Raw genomic sequence first — 15,305 nt, 5'->3', positions numbered from 1 at the left:
TTCTATCTTACTGGATTTTTAAATTTATGGTATCTTATTTATATGTTATAAATTTATATTGTGTCATTCATATTTCACTGGAATTTTTCTCTGTTGTATGATATCTTATTTAGCTGCTATATTAGTTTGATTCTTAAACACATCATTATAAGAGTTCGTTTTTCCAGGACTAGCTCTTTGCTGGAATTTTCTATAGGAAGGGTAGGTGGAGGATAAGAGACTAGGCAAGTTGTTTTTTTCCCACAAAAAAAAAACTTCTTTTCTTTTCATCTTTACCGCCCAAAATACTGTTTCTGCAAATATGACTTTTTTTTTTTTTTCCCACTGTACAGCAAGGGGGTCAGGTTATCCTTACATGTATACATTACAATTACAGTTTTTCCCCCACCCTTTCTTCTGTTGCAACATGAGTATCTAGACATAGATATGGCTTTTTTGAGTATGTTCATGTGCATCCCATATCTTCTACTGTGTGAACCAAAGTAGGTCCAGTAAGTTTCCTGTTGCCTCTAGCTATTGCAAATAAAGGCTATAGCTTTTCCATCTCCAGATGAATCCTTCTTCAGTCAGTGTATTTGTGTTGATTCTTTGAAGGTGCTATTTCTGGGCTTTATTTTCCATTTCTCTTCCTTTCCTCCTGTGGAGTTTCTGCATTATCTTGAATGCTCTGGGCAGCCCTGCAGCATTTTGGTATATATTTCCTAGCTTGATATTGAAATTGGAGTTTGCATTCTTGTTTTCTGCTTTCCTTGCTGCTCTTAGAAGACTCCCAGAAAAAAAGAACAGAAGGGTGCTATATCTATATATCCATATTTATAGCAGAAATCTCTTATATCCCTTTTACCTATGTTTACCATGGTATGTATCAAACTGTCTTATAGTTATGTTAACATGTGTTTCTCTCTTAATAGATTATAAACTCTCAAAGTCATTTTTTTTTAACCTGCAGTACTTATCACAATGTTTACCACTTTATAGGTACTCAATAAAACACTGGTGACTAACAGGATAAAAGAGATGCTCCCAAAGCCTATTGCTCATCTCTTCCTCTGTTGAAACACTGCCACAAGTCTATTCTGCACTCATAACAGGACTACTTTTCCACCACCTGTCAGATGTTATCTCAGGGTTGAGATGCTTTATATTAAATGCCAGTGTCTTGTTCTTGATATAGTAAAATGGATTGAGCCTAGCCTAGTAAATGTATGATACATTTAAATCATTTGGATTTGCATCATGTTTGGTGCTAGCTTAAAGATATTTTTCGCTACAACATTTTACTGTAATGAGTTCTGATCTGAACTACTAATCACATAACTAAATTTTTGAGTAAATAGGTAAGTAAAAACATTTTAAATTCTATACATTTTCCTCTTTTTATATTCATTTCAGAGCTGTGTTTCTGCAAAAGAATTTCAGACATCCCAGAAGAAATACAGCAAAAATGTTTCAACTACACTTTGAATAGAAACATATCAATAATGACAGTACATCTCTGACTGCATTTTTTTGTAAAACAGAAATCCATGTAACATAACTAATCCATCCCAAATTCTGCCTCAGTTACTTAATGAGTCGTTTTTTACTAAGATAGCATCTTTTTTTATCATCACAATCATCTTTGCAGATTTCAAAGAATTGTCATACCCTAGAAAGCTTGCGAATATTAGAATTTATTTTTATATGACATGCATACACTCTCTCAGCAAGACTGATACAATTCTGTACAGGTTTGGGAAGTCCTAAAAATCACAGACTCAATTGGCTAAAGCTGCATGAGATAAAGTATCTCTGGCAGCAGGAAAACTGAAGGATCCTCAACCCAGAAATAAAGGAGAGAATGTCTGTGGTACATAAAAATCATTCGGGGCACTAGGCAGAAATACAGATCCCAAGGCCTCTGTCCCAGAGATTCTTGTTCAGTCTCTTGTAGATCTCAGGAATCTGTATTTTTAAAAACATGTTAAGTTCTTACATACGTGGTCCATTCATCACAGACTTATAACCCTGGAAGGCACATAACCCTTCTAATTTTATATTCATGCTATGTGGGACTGGGGAGAAAATATTTTTATGTTTCTGCCCCATGAAGGCTTTCTGATCAAATTTTCCAAAACCTTCAGACCTAGCTGAGAAGAACAAATCTTGGAATTTATGACTAATTATTAGGGAGAGAACATATGAAGAAATTAACCTCCCTGGAGGTATACGTATATGTTTTAAGGAAGAAATGAGATCTGAGGCCACAGACATATAGTTGAAGAGGCTCATCTTATCTTATCCCCAAGAGATTTATTTATATTCCAAAGGATAATAGTAAGAACCCAGGGAGTTCCCGCTGTGGCTCAGTGGTTAACGAATCCAACTAAGAACCATGAGGTTGCGGGTTCGATCCCTGGCCTTGCTCAGTGGGTTAAGGATCTGGTGTTGCCGTGAGCTGTGGTGTAGGCTGCAGACCTGTCTCAGATCCCGCGTTGCTGTGGCTCTGTCGTAGGCCGGTGGCTACAGCTCCAATTAGACCCCTAGCCTGGGAACTTCCATATGCCGCCGCAGCAGCCCTAAAAAAGGCAAAAAGACAAAAAAAAAAAAAAAAAAGTAAGAACCCATGATCCTTCCCAAAGAGCAAAGGGGTGTGTGTGTGTGTGTGTGTGTGTGTGTGTGTGTGTGTGTGTTAGAGGGTAGGATAGGGTTAAGGAGGTGGCTGTCCCTTTCCTGTATAAACATCCAGATTCATTTTTTACAGAGTTCCTTGCTGGTAATACAAACTCTGGTATATAACATATAATCTACCTCATCTCATCTGTTGCCCAGGGGCACAAATTAGGGCAAAAGAGAATCAACACAATTATTTGCTATAATTAAATAATGATCTGTTCTGCTCCAGAAACCTCATGTTTGCATTTGGAATAAAATTAATATATGTAGGTATTTAAAACTTAACAGCCTGTAAATGAAGATGGGCAACTAATACTCATAGCTATAAAATTGGATATGTTTTTGCAAATATCTAGTTTAATCCCCTTTTAACTGGGCTGGGGGTGGGGGTGTTACTAGGATCAAGGACTATGATACCAGACAGGCCTGAGGTCACTCATCTTATAAACAACAGAGCCAGGACCTGAACTTAGAGAACCGGATACTAGGCCAGTGCTGTCCATCATATCCTGTTGCCTCATCCTCCTTCTTTAAAGACCACCTAAGCATCACTGCCTCTACAGTTTTCCAAAAGGATCACCACCCTCCAAATGTGCCTAATATTGACAGAGCTCCTCAAAAAGAAACTCTGATTTCTGTTAGCTGTTAATTTCTCAATTTCTCCAACACTGAAGAGCTATTAATCCACACTGAAAGCAGGATAGCAGAGGAGTTCCAAAAACTTTGAGCTAAGAAGCAATCTCATGCTTTTTTTTTTTTTTTTTTTTTTTTTTTTTGTCTTTTTGCCTTTTCGAGGGCTGCTTCCCAGGGCATATGGAGGTTCCCAGGCTAGGGGTCGAATTGGAGCTGTAGTCACCGGCCTATGCCAGAGTAACAGCAACGCGGGATCCGAGCCGTGTCTGCAACCTACACCACAGCTCACGGCAACGCTGGATTGTTAACCCACTGAGCAAGGCCGGGGACCAAACCCTACCTCATGGTTCCTAGTCGGATTCGTTAACCACTGCGCCACGATGGGAACTCCTAATCTCATGCTTTTGATCTGGCTCTATTCCTACCTTGTTTCTGTGACCTCAGTCAGAGAAGCAATATAGTTTAGTAACAGACTGAGGGCTCTGGAGCCTGACTGTGTTAGTTGAAATCACAGTTCTGTATTTTCCTAACTCCACCGTTGGCAAGCTACTTTCTGTGCCTCAGTTTTCTCATCTATAAAATAGGATTTATAACAATCGTAGGATAGTTATAAGGATTAAATTAAGTCAGTACATTTAAAGCACCTCTAAGGGTGGCACATTCATTTAATCCTTCCATTCACCATTCTCAATGAAGTAGTCTCATGTATGTAATATGTACAGTTAGAGTAATTATTCAGGCTAGTTTCAGAATACACCAAAATATACATAATTATGGAAATCCTGAGGAAGAAATTGGAGAGGAGAAGGGAATTGGACATATGAAAAATATACAATCATCTTTCACCACAAAACACCCTGTAGTGACTAAATGTGGTATAGTATATCCAGAACCAAGCAGCAGATAAACCATGAAGCAAATGAAGTGTGAGCTTCATGACCCCTCCCTTACACAGCCCCTTCCGCGGCCCTGTCCCTAACTTCATATTTTTAATTTTTCACTTTCTTTTTTTGAAGGGGATTCCCAAAAATGTATAAATGTCAGATTCCAAAAAAATAGATCTGCCCTTGTTCAGAAGTATTTTAAATAATACTTAAGTTATTTTCAAATGCCAGATGTTATTACTAGTAGTCTTGGCTAGGAGAGTTTCCTGAGGATTCTTGGGATAGAGAAAGGATGACTCTAGACCACTGCAAAGCAAAAGTCATGGACGGACATCAGTTATTTCTCTAGGGCTGGGTTAGAACCACCATTTATGTCAAGAGACCCCACACCTTTTGTTAGAAGGCTGGGCCTGGACAGGCAGTTAGAAGGCTGACTGAAGGAGTGACAGGTTAAAGCCCATACTGGTAAAGGACAAGGCAGAAAAGGTAACTCAGATGAGATTAAGTTTAAATTCTGCTTAAGCCTACTGGAGTTTAGAACAGAAGGAGGAACCAGATTCAGACCAAGAACAGGATCAGGAGACAAAGGTTTAACAAGGTTAAATTAAGGGGTACAAGCTATGGAGTTTGAGTTCAAAATCAGAAAAATCATGAGGTATATTTCCTTGAACTGAATTCAAAATGTATAGCTGGATTCTGAGTAAGAAGCAAGATTAGGTCTAATGAAATAAGAAACAGGATTCAGGCTCAGAGGGGAGGACTCAGGAGGGCTGATGCTCAGAGACACAGAGTTCCTTCGGAGGGAACCAGAGAGTAGACTGCTCTGGAAAGAAGCCAAGTACCTGTACCTTACTGTGAGCAGAATCAGGAAATAGCCCCTGAGCTACATCTGGCTTTGGAGGCACCCTCTGATTTCTCCTGATTTGCATGCACACTAAGCGAACACTGGCTGTACACACCGTTCTTTTGCTTAAGGAATGTTTGTAAGTCAGAGATCAAATACGTATATTTGCAGTGAAACCTAAATTCATGTTCTCTCCAGTGAAAATCATTTTAGGCAACAGATCTGAACCTCTACTTCTCTCTCCACCTCTATGAATATGAATAGGAATGACAGATTGACATGCAGAGAAGGATGTAATGTAGCAAGGCAACCCCCATTTCTGACCTACAAGGAAGGCTGAGTTTCCTCTGGAGTTCCTACTGGCTCTCAGCAGCAACCTTTGGTCATTTCTGTGAAACCCAGGAACAGACAACAATGGATGGTATTCCTTGGTCCCAAACTCCAGGGCAGGGACTCTGGTAGGCTTTCCATACCACACTGTGCCCTATAGCCAGGCTGTTCTCATGCCCCATCACTGCTGGTACAATCCTGGTTTGTTTAGTACACTACGATGCTGTTCTGTCAGATAGGGTGACATCAGCTCCTCAAGACGTCATGGATAAGAAAATAAATTGGAGGGCCACTTTCTCACACCATATACAAAAATAAACTCAAAGTGGATTAAAGATTTAAAGACCTGAAACCATAAAACTCCTAGAACATATGCAGCATGTTTTTTGACATCAAGCTTAACAATATTTTTTGTATATGTCTCCTCAGACAAGGACAATAAGGGCAAAAATAAACAAATGGGACTACATCAAACTAAAAAGCTTTTGCACAGCAAAGGAAACCATCAACATAAGGAAAAGGCAACATACTGAATTGGAGAAGATACTGCAAATGCTATATCCAATGAGGGGCTGATATCCATGATACATAAAGAACTTATACAACCTCAGGATCGTAACAAACAAGTAGAAATGGACAGAGGACCTGAACAGAATTTTCCCAAAGAAAATATACAGCTGGCCAAGTGACACATGAAAAGATGCTCAACATCACTAATCAATAGGGAAATGCAAATCAAATCAAAACCATGGTGAGTTCCCATCATGGCTCAGTGGTAACGAACCCAACTAGTACCATGAGGATGAGGGTTCAATCCCTGTCCTTGCTCAGTGGGTTAAAGATTTGGCATTGCCATGAGCTGAGGTGTATATCACAGACATGGCTCAGATCCTGTGTTGCTGTGGCTGTGGTGTAGACCAGCGGTTACAGCTCTGATTTGACCCCTAGCCTGGGAATTTTCCATATGCCACAAATGTGGCCCTAAAAAGCAAAACAAAAACAAAAATAAAAACCCACAGTGAGAGTAGATCCCACTTCATACCTGTCAGAATGGCAATTCTCAAAACGACAAAAAACAAGCGTGCAAGGATATGGAGAAAAGGGAACCCCCATGCACCACTGGTAGGAATGCAAATTGGTGCAGCCACTAGGGAAAACATTATGGACATTTTTCAAAAAAATAAAAACAGAATACTCATACATCCCAGAAATTCCATTTTTAGATATTTATCTGAAGAAAACAAAACACTAATTCAGAAAAGGATATGCACCCTTATGTTCATTGCAGCACTATTTTCAACAGCCACAATGTGGAAGCAACCTGAATGCCCGTCTACAGATGAGTGGATTAAGAAGATGTAGCTTATGTATACAATGGAATACTACTCTGCCATAAAAAGGAATACATTTTTGCCATTTGTGACAATGCCGATGGACCTAGAGGGTATTATACTAAGTGAAATAAGTCAGACGAAAACAAATACCGCATGATCTCACTTATGTGTGGAATCTAAAAAACAAAACGGATGAATAAACAAAGCAAAACAGAAACAGACTCATAAATACAGAGAAAAAAACGGTGGTTACCAGAGGGGAAGGGGGTGAGGAGATGGACAAAATCTGTGAGAGGAATTAAGAGGTGCAAATTTGCAGTTACAATAAATAAATCAAGAGGACATAATGTACGGCATAAGGATTACAGTCAATAATATTGTCATAACCCTGTATAGTGCCAGAGGGAAGCTATACTTATCACAGTGATCATTTTGTAATGTATAAAAATACTAAATCACTATGTTGTACACCTGAAACTAATATAATATTGTATGTCAATTATAATTCAATTTAAAAAAGAACCTGGACAAGCAAATCAAGCTGAGTTGAACAGCTATTGTTAGATATCTACTGTGCCCAACACTGAGCCAGATGTGGTCGTGGGAGGTACATGAGAATGAACACGTAAGACCTGCCCTCAAGGAACCTCTACACCAGTTCATCATGAGCAATAACATCTTGTTTGCTATGCTATGAACATGGGGGTTACACGTATGAGTACATTATGCATTATTTCTTTTGGAAAGGCAATGCATCACCACAAAGAAATGAGATCTTCATAGCAAGACTAATAAAGGAAAACATTTCAATTACAGTAAGTATAACAGCCTCTTGTTAGACAAGGGTCTTTGGTGCCATAAATTTTAGATCATGGCAGTTTATGTAAATAGGCTTGAAAAGTACTCTTGATGAATAAATATATTTTCTAAGGCATCTATCCCTGTAGTTATACAGATTCGAAATCTCACATCCTACACAATAATGACACATTAAAAAGATTAAATTCTAAATGAGAAAATGCGTTCACATTCTTCATTACAAAGTTGTGCTCAGATATGCCATTTCAATTTGGAAAACACAGCTAAAACTCCAGCAAGCCTTCTTTGCTCTACATTTACTGCTAAAACAACCAATGTGGGAATTGTCCAACTCTATGGTTTCATTTTTTGTGTCCACATAAGCACCACAAAAGAAAAAAATGCTATTGCTGGAGTTCCTTTTCAACGGGCATGGAATTTTACAAAGGCTATTCACTTGCTGCAAAGACAATGAAAGTGACAAATGAAATCCAAATATAGTCTTTTAGTCCCATTCAAATGCAACACTTTATTTTGACCAAGTGTAAGAATATTACGGTCTTCAAGAATAAATGCAGAAGGTTTTAAATCTAACCTACATAACGTCAGCTTATCCAATGAAAAATATTTACTATTTTTGTACCTATTTGTGAAGAATTCTGCATAAATCAAATTGCTCTTTCAATTTAAAATATGACACAAATGAACTTATCTACAAAACAGAAATAGACTCACAGACATAGAAAACAAACTTTTGCCAAGGGGGAGAAAGGAGGGAGTGGGATGGATGGGGCGTTTGGGGTTGGCAGATGCAAACTGTTATATTTAGAGTGGATAAGCAATGAGGTCCTACTGTACAGCACGGGGAACTATATCCAGTCTCTTGGGATAGATCATGATGGAAAATGGTATGAGAGAAAGAATGTATGTATATGTCTGACTGGGTCACTTTGCTGTACAGCAAAAATTGGCACAACACTGTAAATTAACTATACTTTAATAAAAAAAAATCCTTCGCTCACTGTTTGATGAACATGTACTACACCTAGATGTTGCTAAGGATGCAAAGATGAATAAAAATGGTCCCTTCTTTCAAAAATCTTAAATATAAGAGATAGATCAGACGCAGAACTAACCATAATACCAAGGAGAAAGTGAAATATGCTCTTAAGAAAGACATGCATCCAGGGCAAAGGTAACTGGAAGGAATGAGGTATTTTTACAGGTAGGGAAATGAGAGAAGACGTCATACAGTAATGACATTAGTCTTGGATCTTAAAGGACTAGGAAAGGGGCAGAAGTGACTTCAGACAAAATGGCAGGCACAGAGGCATTTGGAGAAGCATGGACGTGGAGAGCACAGATAAGGAATATGTGGCAGTTCAGTGGGAGAATCCTGCAAAAGGGAAGAAACCAATGCCAAATAAGGACCAGCGTTAGATTAGAAAGAGCCTGGACTATGGGATGAGAATTTTTTGTTTGTTTGTTTTTTGCCTTTTCTGGGGCCGCTTCTATGGCATATGGAGGTTCCCAGGCTAGGGGTCCAATCGGAGCTGTAGCTGCCAGCCTACGCCAGAGCCACAGCAACGCGGGATCCGAGCCGCGTCTGCGACCTACACCACAGTTCACGGCAACGCCAGATCCTTAACCCAGTGAGCAAGGCCAGGGATCGAACCCACAACCTCATGGTTCCTAGTCGGATTCGTTAACCACTGCGCCATGACAACAGGAACTCCTGGAAGAGACTCTTTAAGTTGTGAGTTAAAACTGAGAAAGGGGCAAAATTGAGAGCTGGAAAGCCCTCAGAGAGAGGAACTGATTTTGTAACTCTGCCTTATGGTTTTAAAATTATTGTCTATTGTCTAGATTTACTGAAAAAGAAAATAACAATTACCTAGATGACAGGGCAATTAGCAGCTAAACAATCAAGAATGACAATGAAAATGAAAATGCTTCATTGCTTGGCCAGCAGGTGGCACTTGTCACTTGGTATAGAAAACAGCAGGTAATGAGGAATGAGGGAACACGTGGAGTTAAGAATATTCATTCATCTATTCAGAAAGGAGAAAGAACAGAATGGGCTGTTTCAGATGCACAATTTATAAAGAGGGTCTTGGCTTGCTCACCTGGCTTATTAATTACATCTTGGATTTGAGCCCTCCTCTTGGGTTTAGTGAACTTACACGTTTCCCTTAACAAATACGATTTGCATTATATCAGCTGTTGCCTTTGTAAATGTTCTCATATATTTTTGTCAGTACTTATTGTATGAGACTGAATAGACTGGTGCTGGAATTAGGCAAAAAGGAAACATAGTCCAATTCACCATTTAAAGATGTGTGACTTGATTCAAATTACTGAACTCCTCTGAAATTCACTTTCCTTCCACTGTTATAATCGATAAAACTAGTTGTAATGCTGTGGGATTAAAATATGACACTAACCTGTGGAAAGAATAGCTTTGTTCTCAGCTATTTCATTTTCCCCTGGAGGACAAGGTCTAATCATTGGGGTACGTCTTCTACCAGAACAGCTTTCTGCCCACTGTGAGTGTTCTCTGACTGGGTCATCCCATAGGCGGGACACCTAGAATTTAGACCTCATTGCCCTACAAACTAATAGGCTGCATGAGATGTGGCAAAGAGGCTGCCACTGCTTTCTGATACTAGTACCATAATCCTACATTTGCTACCATTATTCCATCTCTTTGGGCGTAAGTGACACAAAACCCAGAATCAAAGAATCCAAGATGGAGAAAAGTCTTTGATTTACCAAGTCAACTCTTCATTTATCAGATCAGGATGCCTTCTGCCATTAAAGCTGAAATGCAAGAGAGTAAGAAAACGGGGTGTGCATATTTAAGTCATTTTTATATTTGCTCCCCAGGTGTAATCAATAGACAGGTAAACACTGGTAGTGGGAGGCAGGCAGGAAGAAGAGGAGGTGGGCAAACCATAATTTCATGGCATGCAGGTCATAACTTCCTGATACTGAGAGAATAGGCACCACCAATAGGCATAGTGGAACTATGGTAATACACCAGCTATTGCTGGATTTTCTAGTGGTGTCTACCCTACACCAGAATCATGTCTGCACTGAACCTGAATGGCACCAATGCCCTGTTGTTTTGGCTTTCCCACCCTTGCCTGCATCATAGTCTAACAGCACCTCTTCCAAAAGGCAGTCAAGAATTATATTCTCACTGAACAGTGGATGATTTTGAGTCTTTTCTGGCATCAGGCAGATATCATCAAAATAGTTTTTGAATATTTGAGAATTATTTTTGTGAAAAGGGAATTGAGATCACCTTTCAGAAGTCTTCTAATCAGTAATTACCATGTTTTATGAGTTACACAGTTTTTAAAAGATAGATATGTCACACAAATGCTGAATTTTATTTTTAAAATCATATGTTTAGCATACAATTTAAAAGATTGGTTCCATGAAAAAACAAGCCCGTGCTCATCTCCAAGTCTTCATTTATAATGTTCTTCTCACCTGGAATGTGCTATTCTTTCCATCTATTTACCCTAAATGGACTTCTTGATAGCTAAGTGATGCTTCTTCTATGAAACTTTTTTTTTGTCTTTTTTAAGGATGCACCCACTGCATATGGCGGTTCCCAGGTTAGGAGTCGAATTGGAGCTATAGCTGCTAGCCCATGCCACAGCAATGCCAGATCTAAGCAGTGTCTGCAACCTACACCACAGCTCACAGCACTGCCAGCTCCTTAACCCACTGAGCAAGGGATTGAACCTGAGTCCTCAAGGATACTAGTCAGATTCATTTCCACTGAGCCACGATGGGAACTCCCAAAATTTTTTAAATGAAGTTGCCCTCATTACCTCCTTGCAATAACTTCAATTTAGTTTCAGCTATGATCAGAGAAGTATTGAACTAGTACTGTCTTACAATGGTTGCTAATTTTTAAATAGCCCTTAGACATGGTCCACAAAGAGACTGTATATTGTCTGAGGGCATATTTTATTTATTGACTCAACAACTACCTATTGAGTATGTCCTACATGCCAGGCAATGTTTTTGATAATAGAGAGTCACAGTGAAAAAAATCAAGACAATCCTCGCAGTCATGGGGCTTATGCTCTGGTATTAGAGTTTCTCTGTATTCTCCATCATACCTGGTATGGGTCAGACCCAAGGATGAGCATGTGCTCAATGGCCACCTCAAAATTAACCAGTTGTCCATGGTTGGGTGAACCCTAACCAAACTTATCCTTCACTACCACAAACAAAGGATCAGTTAAGAACACTCAGTGCTGGAAGGGTGTGAAGGAAGCGAGAACTATTTCCCCAAAAGGGAATGGGGAGGAGTCTGATGTCCTGGTAGAAGTAGGTTTCTATTTAAATAATGCTAAACTACTTTGTTTATATCTGAAACACACTGCATCTATAAACCCAGCTCAAATTTTTACAAAAAAAAAATCAACTACTGGAGTTCCCATTGTGGCTCAGTGGTAATGAACCCAACTAGTATCCATAAGGATGCAAGTTCAATCCCAGGCCTCACTCACTGGGTTACGGATCCAGTTTTCCCATGAGCTGTGGTGTAGGTCGCAGATGCAGCTCGGATCCTTCATTGCTGGGGCTGTGGCGAAGGATAGCATATACAGCTCCGACTGCACCCTAGCCTGGGAACTTCCATATGCTGAGGGTGCAGCCCCAAAAAAGATACACACACACACACACACACACACACAAATCAACTACCCAGGAAGAAAGAAATAGGTAGAATGGATGGCTCAAATTTGTTACTCCATCTGCCTCCATCAAAATCTCCATCTCAATGATTAATAAAACATCTAATCCTAAACAAACAAAAAAAGTAATTAAGACTCCATGATTGGCACTGTTATTACTCAAAGTTCAATTCTGATCTCTATAGGGGAAAAAAAAAATCCAGAGACTGCAATAAAGATAAAATCAATTCAGGATGTGCTAAATACCTTCACAAAGCTACAAGGAGTGGTAGACAAAATAAGAAACACAACAAATTAAGATATTCCACATTGAAGAGATCTGACTTCACCTAATTCTTCACGAAACTAGCCTCAGGTGGCGATATCTTTACTTCTGACCTGTTATTAAACCCACAACTAGAAGCTCCAAGAATTGTAAAAAGGTGAGCCACTTTGCAGGTTGCAGAATGCTTAGAACAATATCTTTTCAAATGACTCTCAGTATCTTCCCCAAAGAAACTCTGAGACTCCAGGCTAAAAGGGAGGGTCAGGTTTTGTCGGCTGTGTTCCCAGGTGCTAGCTGACTAGCAGGGAAGATCCCTGGTAAGGTGGGAGAGGTACAAAGTTCAAGCTGGTGTAGAAAAGAAAATTTATCTTCTAAGAACTCAGGAATACATCTGATAATCAGGTGGTAGGCCTGAGTATCTTAACTCCAACTCAGGAAGGGAATTTTTTATTCAAATGAGCATTTTATTTCCTGACACGTACACAGGAATAAACACATTTGGACATATACCGCTGACCTCTTCAATTTCCAATTGAGGAATTTGACAGGCTACACAATTAAAAAGTGATAAATCTGGGTGCTACATCTATAAAGTAAACAAGGGATGTAGTTACTTTATTAGTTAAGAGATTAAAACAATAATTCTACATGCCACTTTTTCTTTCCCTTCCAATTGTCATGGTTACCTACATTTATGGATGGCAATGTTTTACTTATTGAATTTTCTTAACAATTAAATGTGACTTTGAGTTCACATATTAATAGCCTAAGATTTTTTAAAAGAACTATTATTTATCTCAAAAATCCACCCTCAGAGAAGAAGCCTAATGAAATAAAAAGAGCTTAATCTTTAGAGTAATTCAGAACTGTGTCCCAATCTCTAACCTGTGACCTTCAACATGCTGGCTGACCACTATGAGGCTGAATGCACATCCTAGAGTGGAAATATACTCCCCTCTTCTCACACACACTGCTGTGTAGATGGACTTAGACATTACATATAAAATATATCATTTGGAGTTCCCGTTGTGGCGCAGTGGTTAACGAATCCGACTAAGAACCATGAGGTTGCGGGTTCGATCCCTGCCCTTGCTCAGTGGGTTAACGATCCGGCGTTGCCGTGAGCTGTGGTGTAGGTTGCAGACGCGGCTCGGATCCCGCGTTGCTGTGGCTCTGGCGTAGGCTGGTGGCTACAGCTCCAATTCGACCCCTAGCCTGGGAACCTCCATATGCTGCAGGGGCGGCCCAAGAAATAGCAAAAAGACAAAAAAAATAAATAAATAAATAAAATATATCATTTGAAGAATTCTCCTCCCTTTCTGGACCCCTAGAACACTTGTGATCACTCCTAGAACAGTCCTTAGATCCAAAATTAAAAGAAGGCGACAAAAAAAGATGGAAAAAAGAAGCTACATATTTTACCTGGGTGAACCAACATTAGTCAATTTGCACACACGAAACCAACAGCTCACCTGTCGATGCTGTTCTGCCAGTCGATTCTGATACCTTTGGACTGACTCTTGAAGTTGCTTCTCTTTCTCATTTTTGGATGGTGATACTGTGCTCATAGTGCCCAGGGGAATGGAAGGTAGATGTTCTGTCTGATGACAACTTTTCACAATCAACAAGTACAAAAGATAACGTCAGGAGGAAATATAAAACTATTTACTGTCTGTAAAGAATTATTAAGGAGTAACTTGCTGGCTTATACCCAAAACACAAATGCAGCACTGCCCAAATAGAGCATTATATTGACAGCTGAAGTAATACATGACCTTAACTCTCCATTTTGCTTTGAAAAGAACTTTATGGGAAATGTGGAGGGTAGTATATATTTATGAGAAGGGGAGGATATTCATTATTTACTAATGCTTCATTTATCCTGCATTATTATGAAATGCGGCCTTTTGCAAAAATCTTTCTTAAATAATTGAAGCTTACCTCATGACTACTAAGCACTTTCCCCCACCGGCAAAAAAAAAAGAAAAAAGAAAAAAATGATAGAAATCTCTGTAAAAAACACCAAATAATTCTGCTTCTGAAACACAGGGATCATTTGATGGCTCAACATCACGTAGACCACCAGTGACTCCTGTGATGGGATGCAGCACCCAGAGATCCTTGGGGGTTAGGGAGCCACATAGTGGAGCTCTTCATCTAGCAGCCCCATGACTGACTGCAGTATCCCAACATCCTTCTCTCCCTGCTGCTCTCAGGGCATCTGCTGCTGGTGGACACTGCTTCCCAGCCTTGTCAAAGGATGGCTCCTTCTAATCACTAATGGGTTAATACATGAATCTCACGATCAAGCAGAACTGTGTGTAAATTTCAATAAACAGGATGCGCATGGGGCTTCTCTCTTTATGATTACACAAAAATACTAATGATTTTTCAGACACATGGTTGGGAAGGTTTGAGGCTTTTTTTTTTTTTTCCTACTTTTGGTTTCATGGCTATGTTCTGGGGAGCTGAGTTAGCCAAATTGTTTAAAAATTCACACAATAGCCAAGACATGGAAAAAACCTAAATGTTCATTGATAGATGAATGGATTAAGAAGATGTGGTACACATATACAATGGAATACTACTCAGCCATAAAAGGACAAAATAACGCCATTTGTAGCAATATGGATACAATTAGAGACTCTCATACTAAGTGAAATAAATCAGAAAAAGAAAGACAAATACCATATGATATCATTTATATATGGAATCTAAAATACAGAAAAGATGATCCTATCTACAAAACAGAGACAAATTGTGGCTGTGGAGAGCAGACTTGTGGTTGCAGGGAGCGAGTAGGATGGACAGGGAGTTTGGGGTTGGGGGATGCAAACTGTTACA

At 39.4% G+C, this 15,305-nt stretch overlaps 1 protein-coding gene across 23 annotated transcripts in view; it reads right to left on the bottom strand.

The window, feature by feature from the left end:
- The window catches only part of MORC1 (MORC family CW-type zinc finger 1), a 353,564-nt gene that overhangs the window by 57,529 nt on the left and 280,730 nt on the right, over positions 1 to 15,305 (bottom strand). For all 23 annotated transcript variants that reach the window (XM_084991381.1, XM_084991382.1, XM_084991383.1 and 20 more), the window contains one exon: positions 13,934 to 14,072. In XM_084991381.1, coding sequence (XP_084847507.1) covers positions 13,934 to 14,072 — 139 coding nt within the window. The remainder of the gene's footprint in view (positions 1 to 13,933; positions 14,073 to 15,305) is intronic.

Source organism: Sus scrofa, chromosome 13 (assembly GCF_054392235.1).
Source record: "Sus scrofa isolate SSC_HxYL_T2T_F1_AM1 chromosome 13, Sscrofa_HxYL_maternal_Yorkshire_Landrace_v2.0, whole genome shotgun sequence".
In the NCBI taxonomy this organism is placed as follows: domain Eukaryota; kingdom Metazoa; phylum Chordata; class Mammalia; order Artiodactyla; family Suidae; genus Sus; species Sus scrofa.
This window is presented reverse-complemented; position numbering and strand designations above follow the sequence as displayed.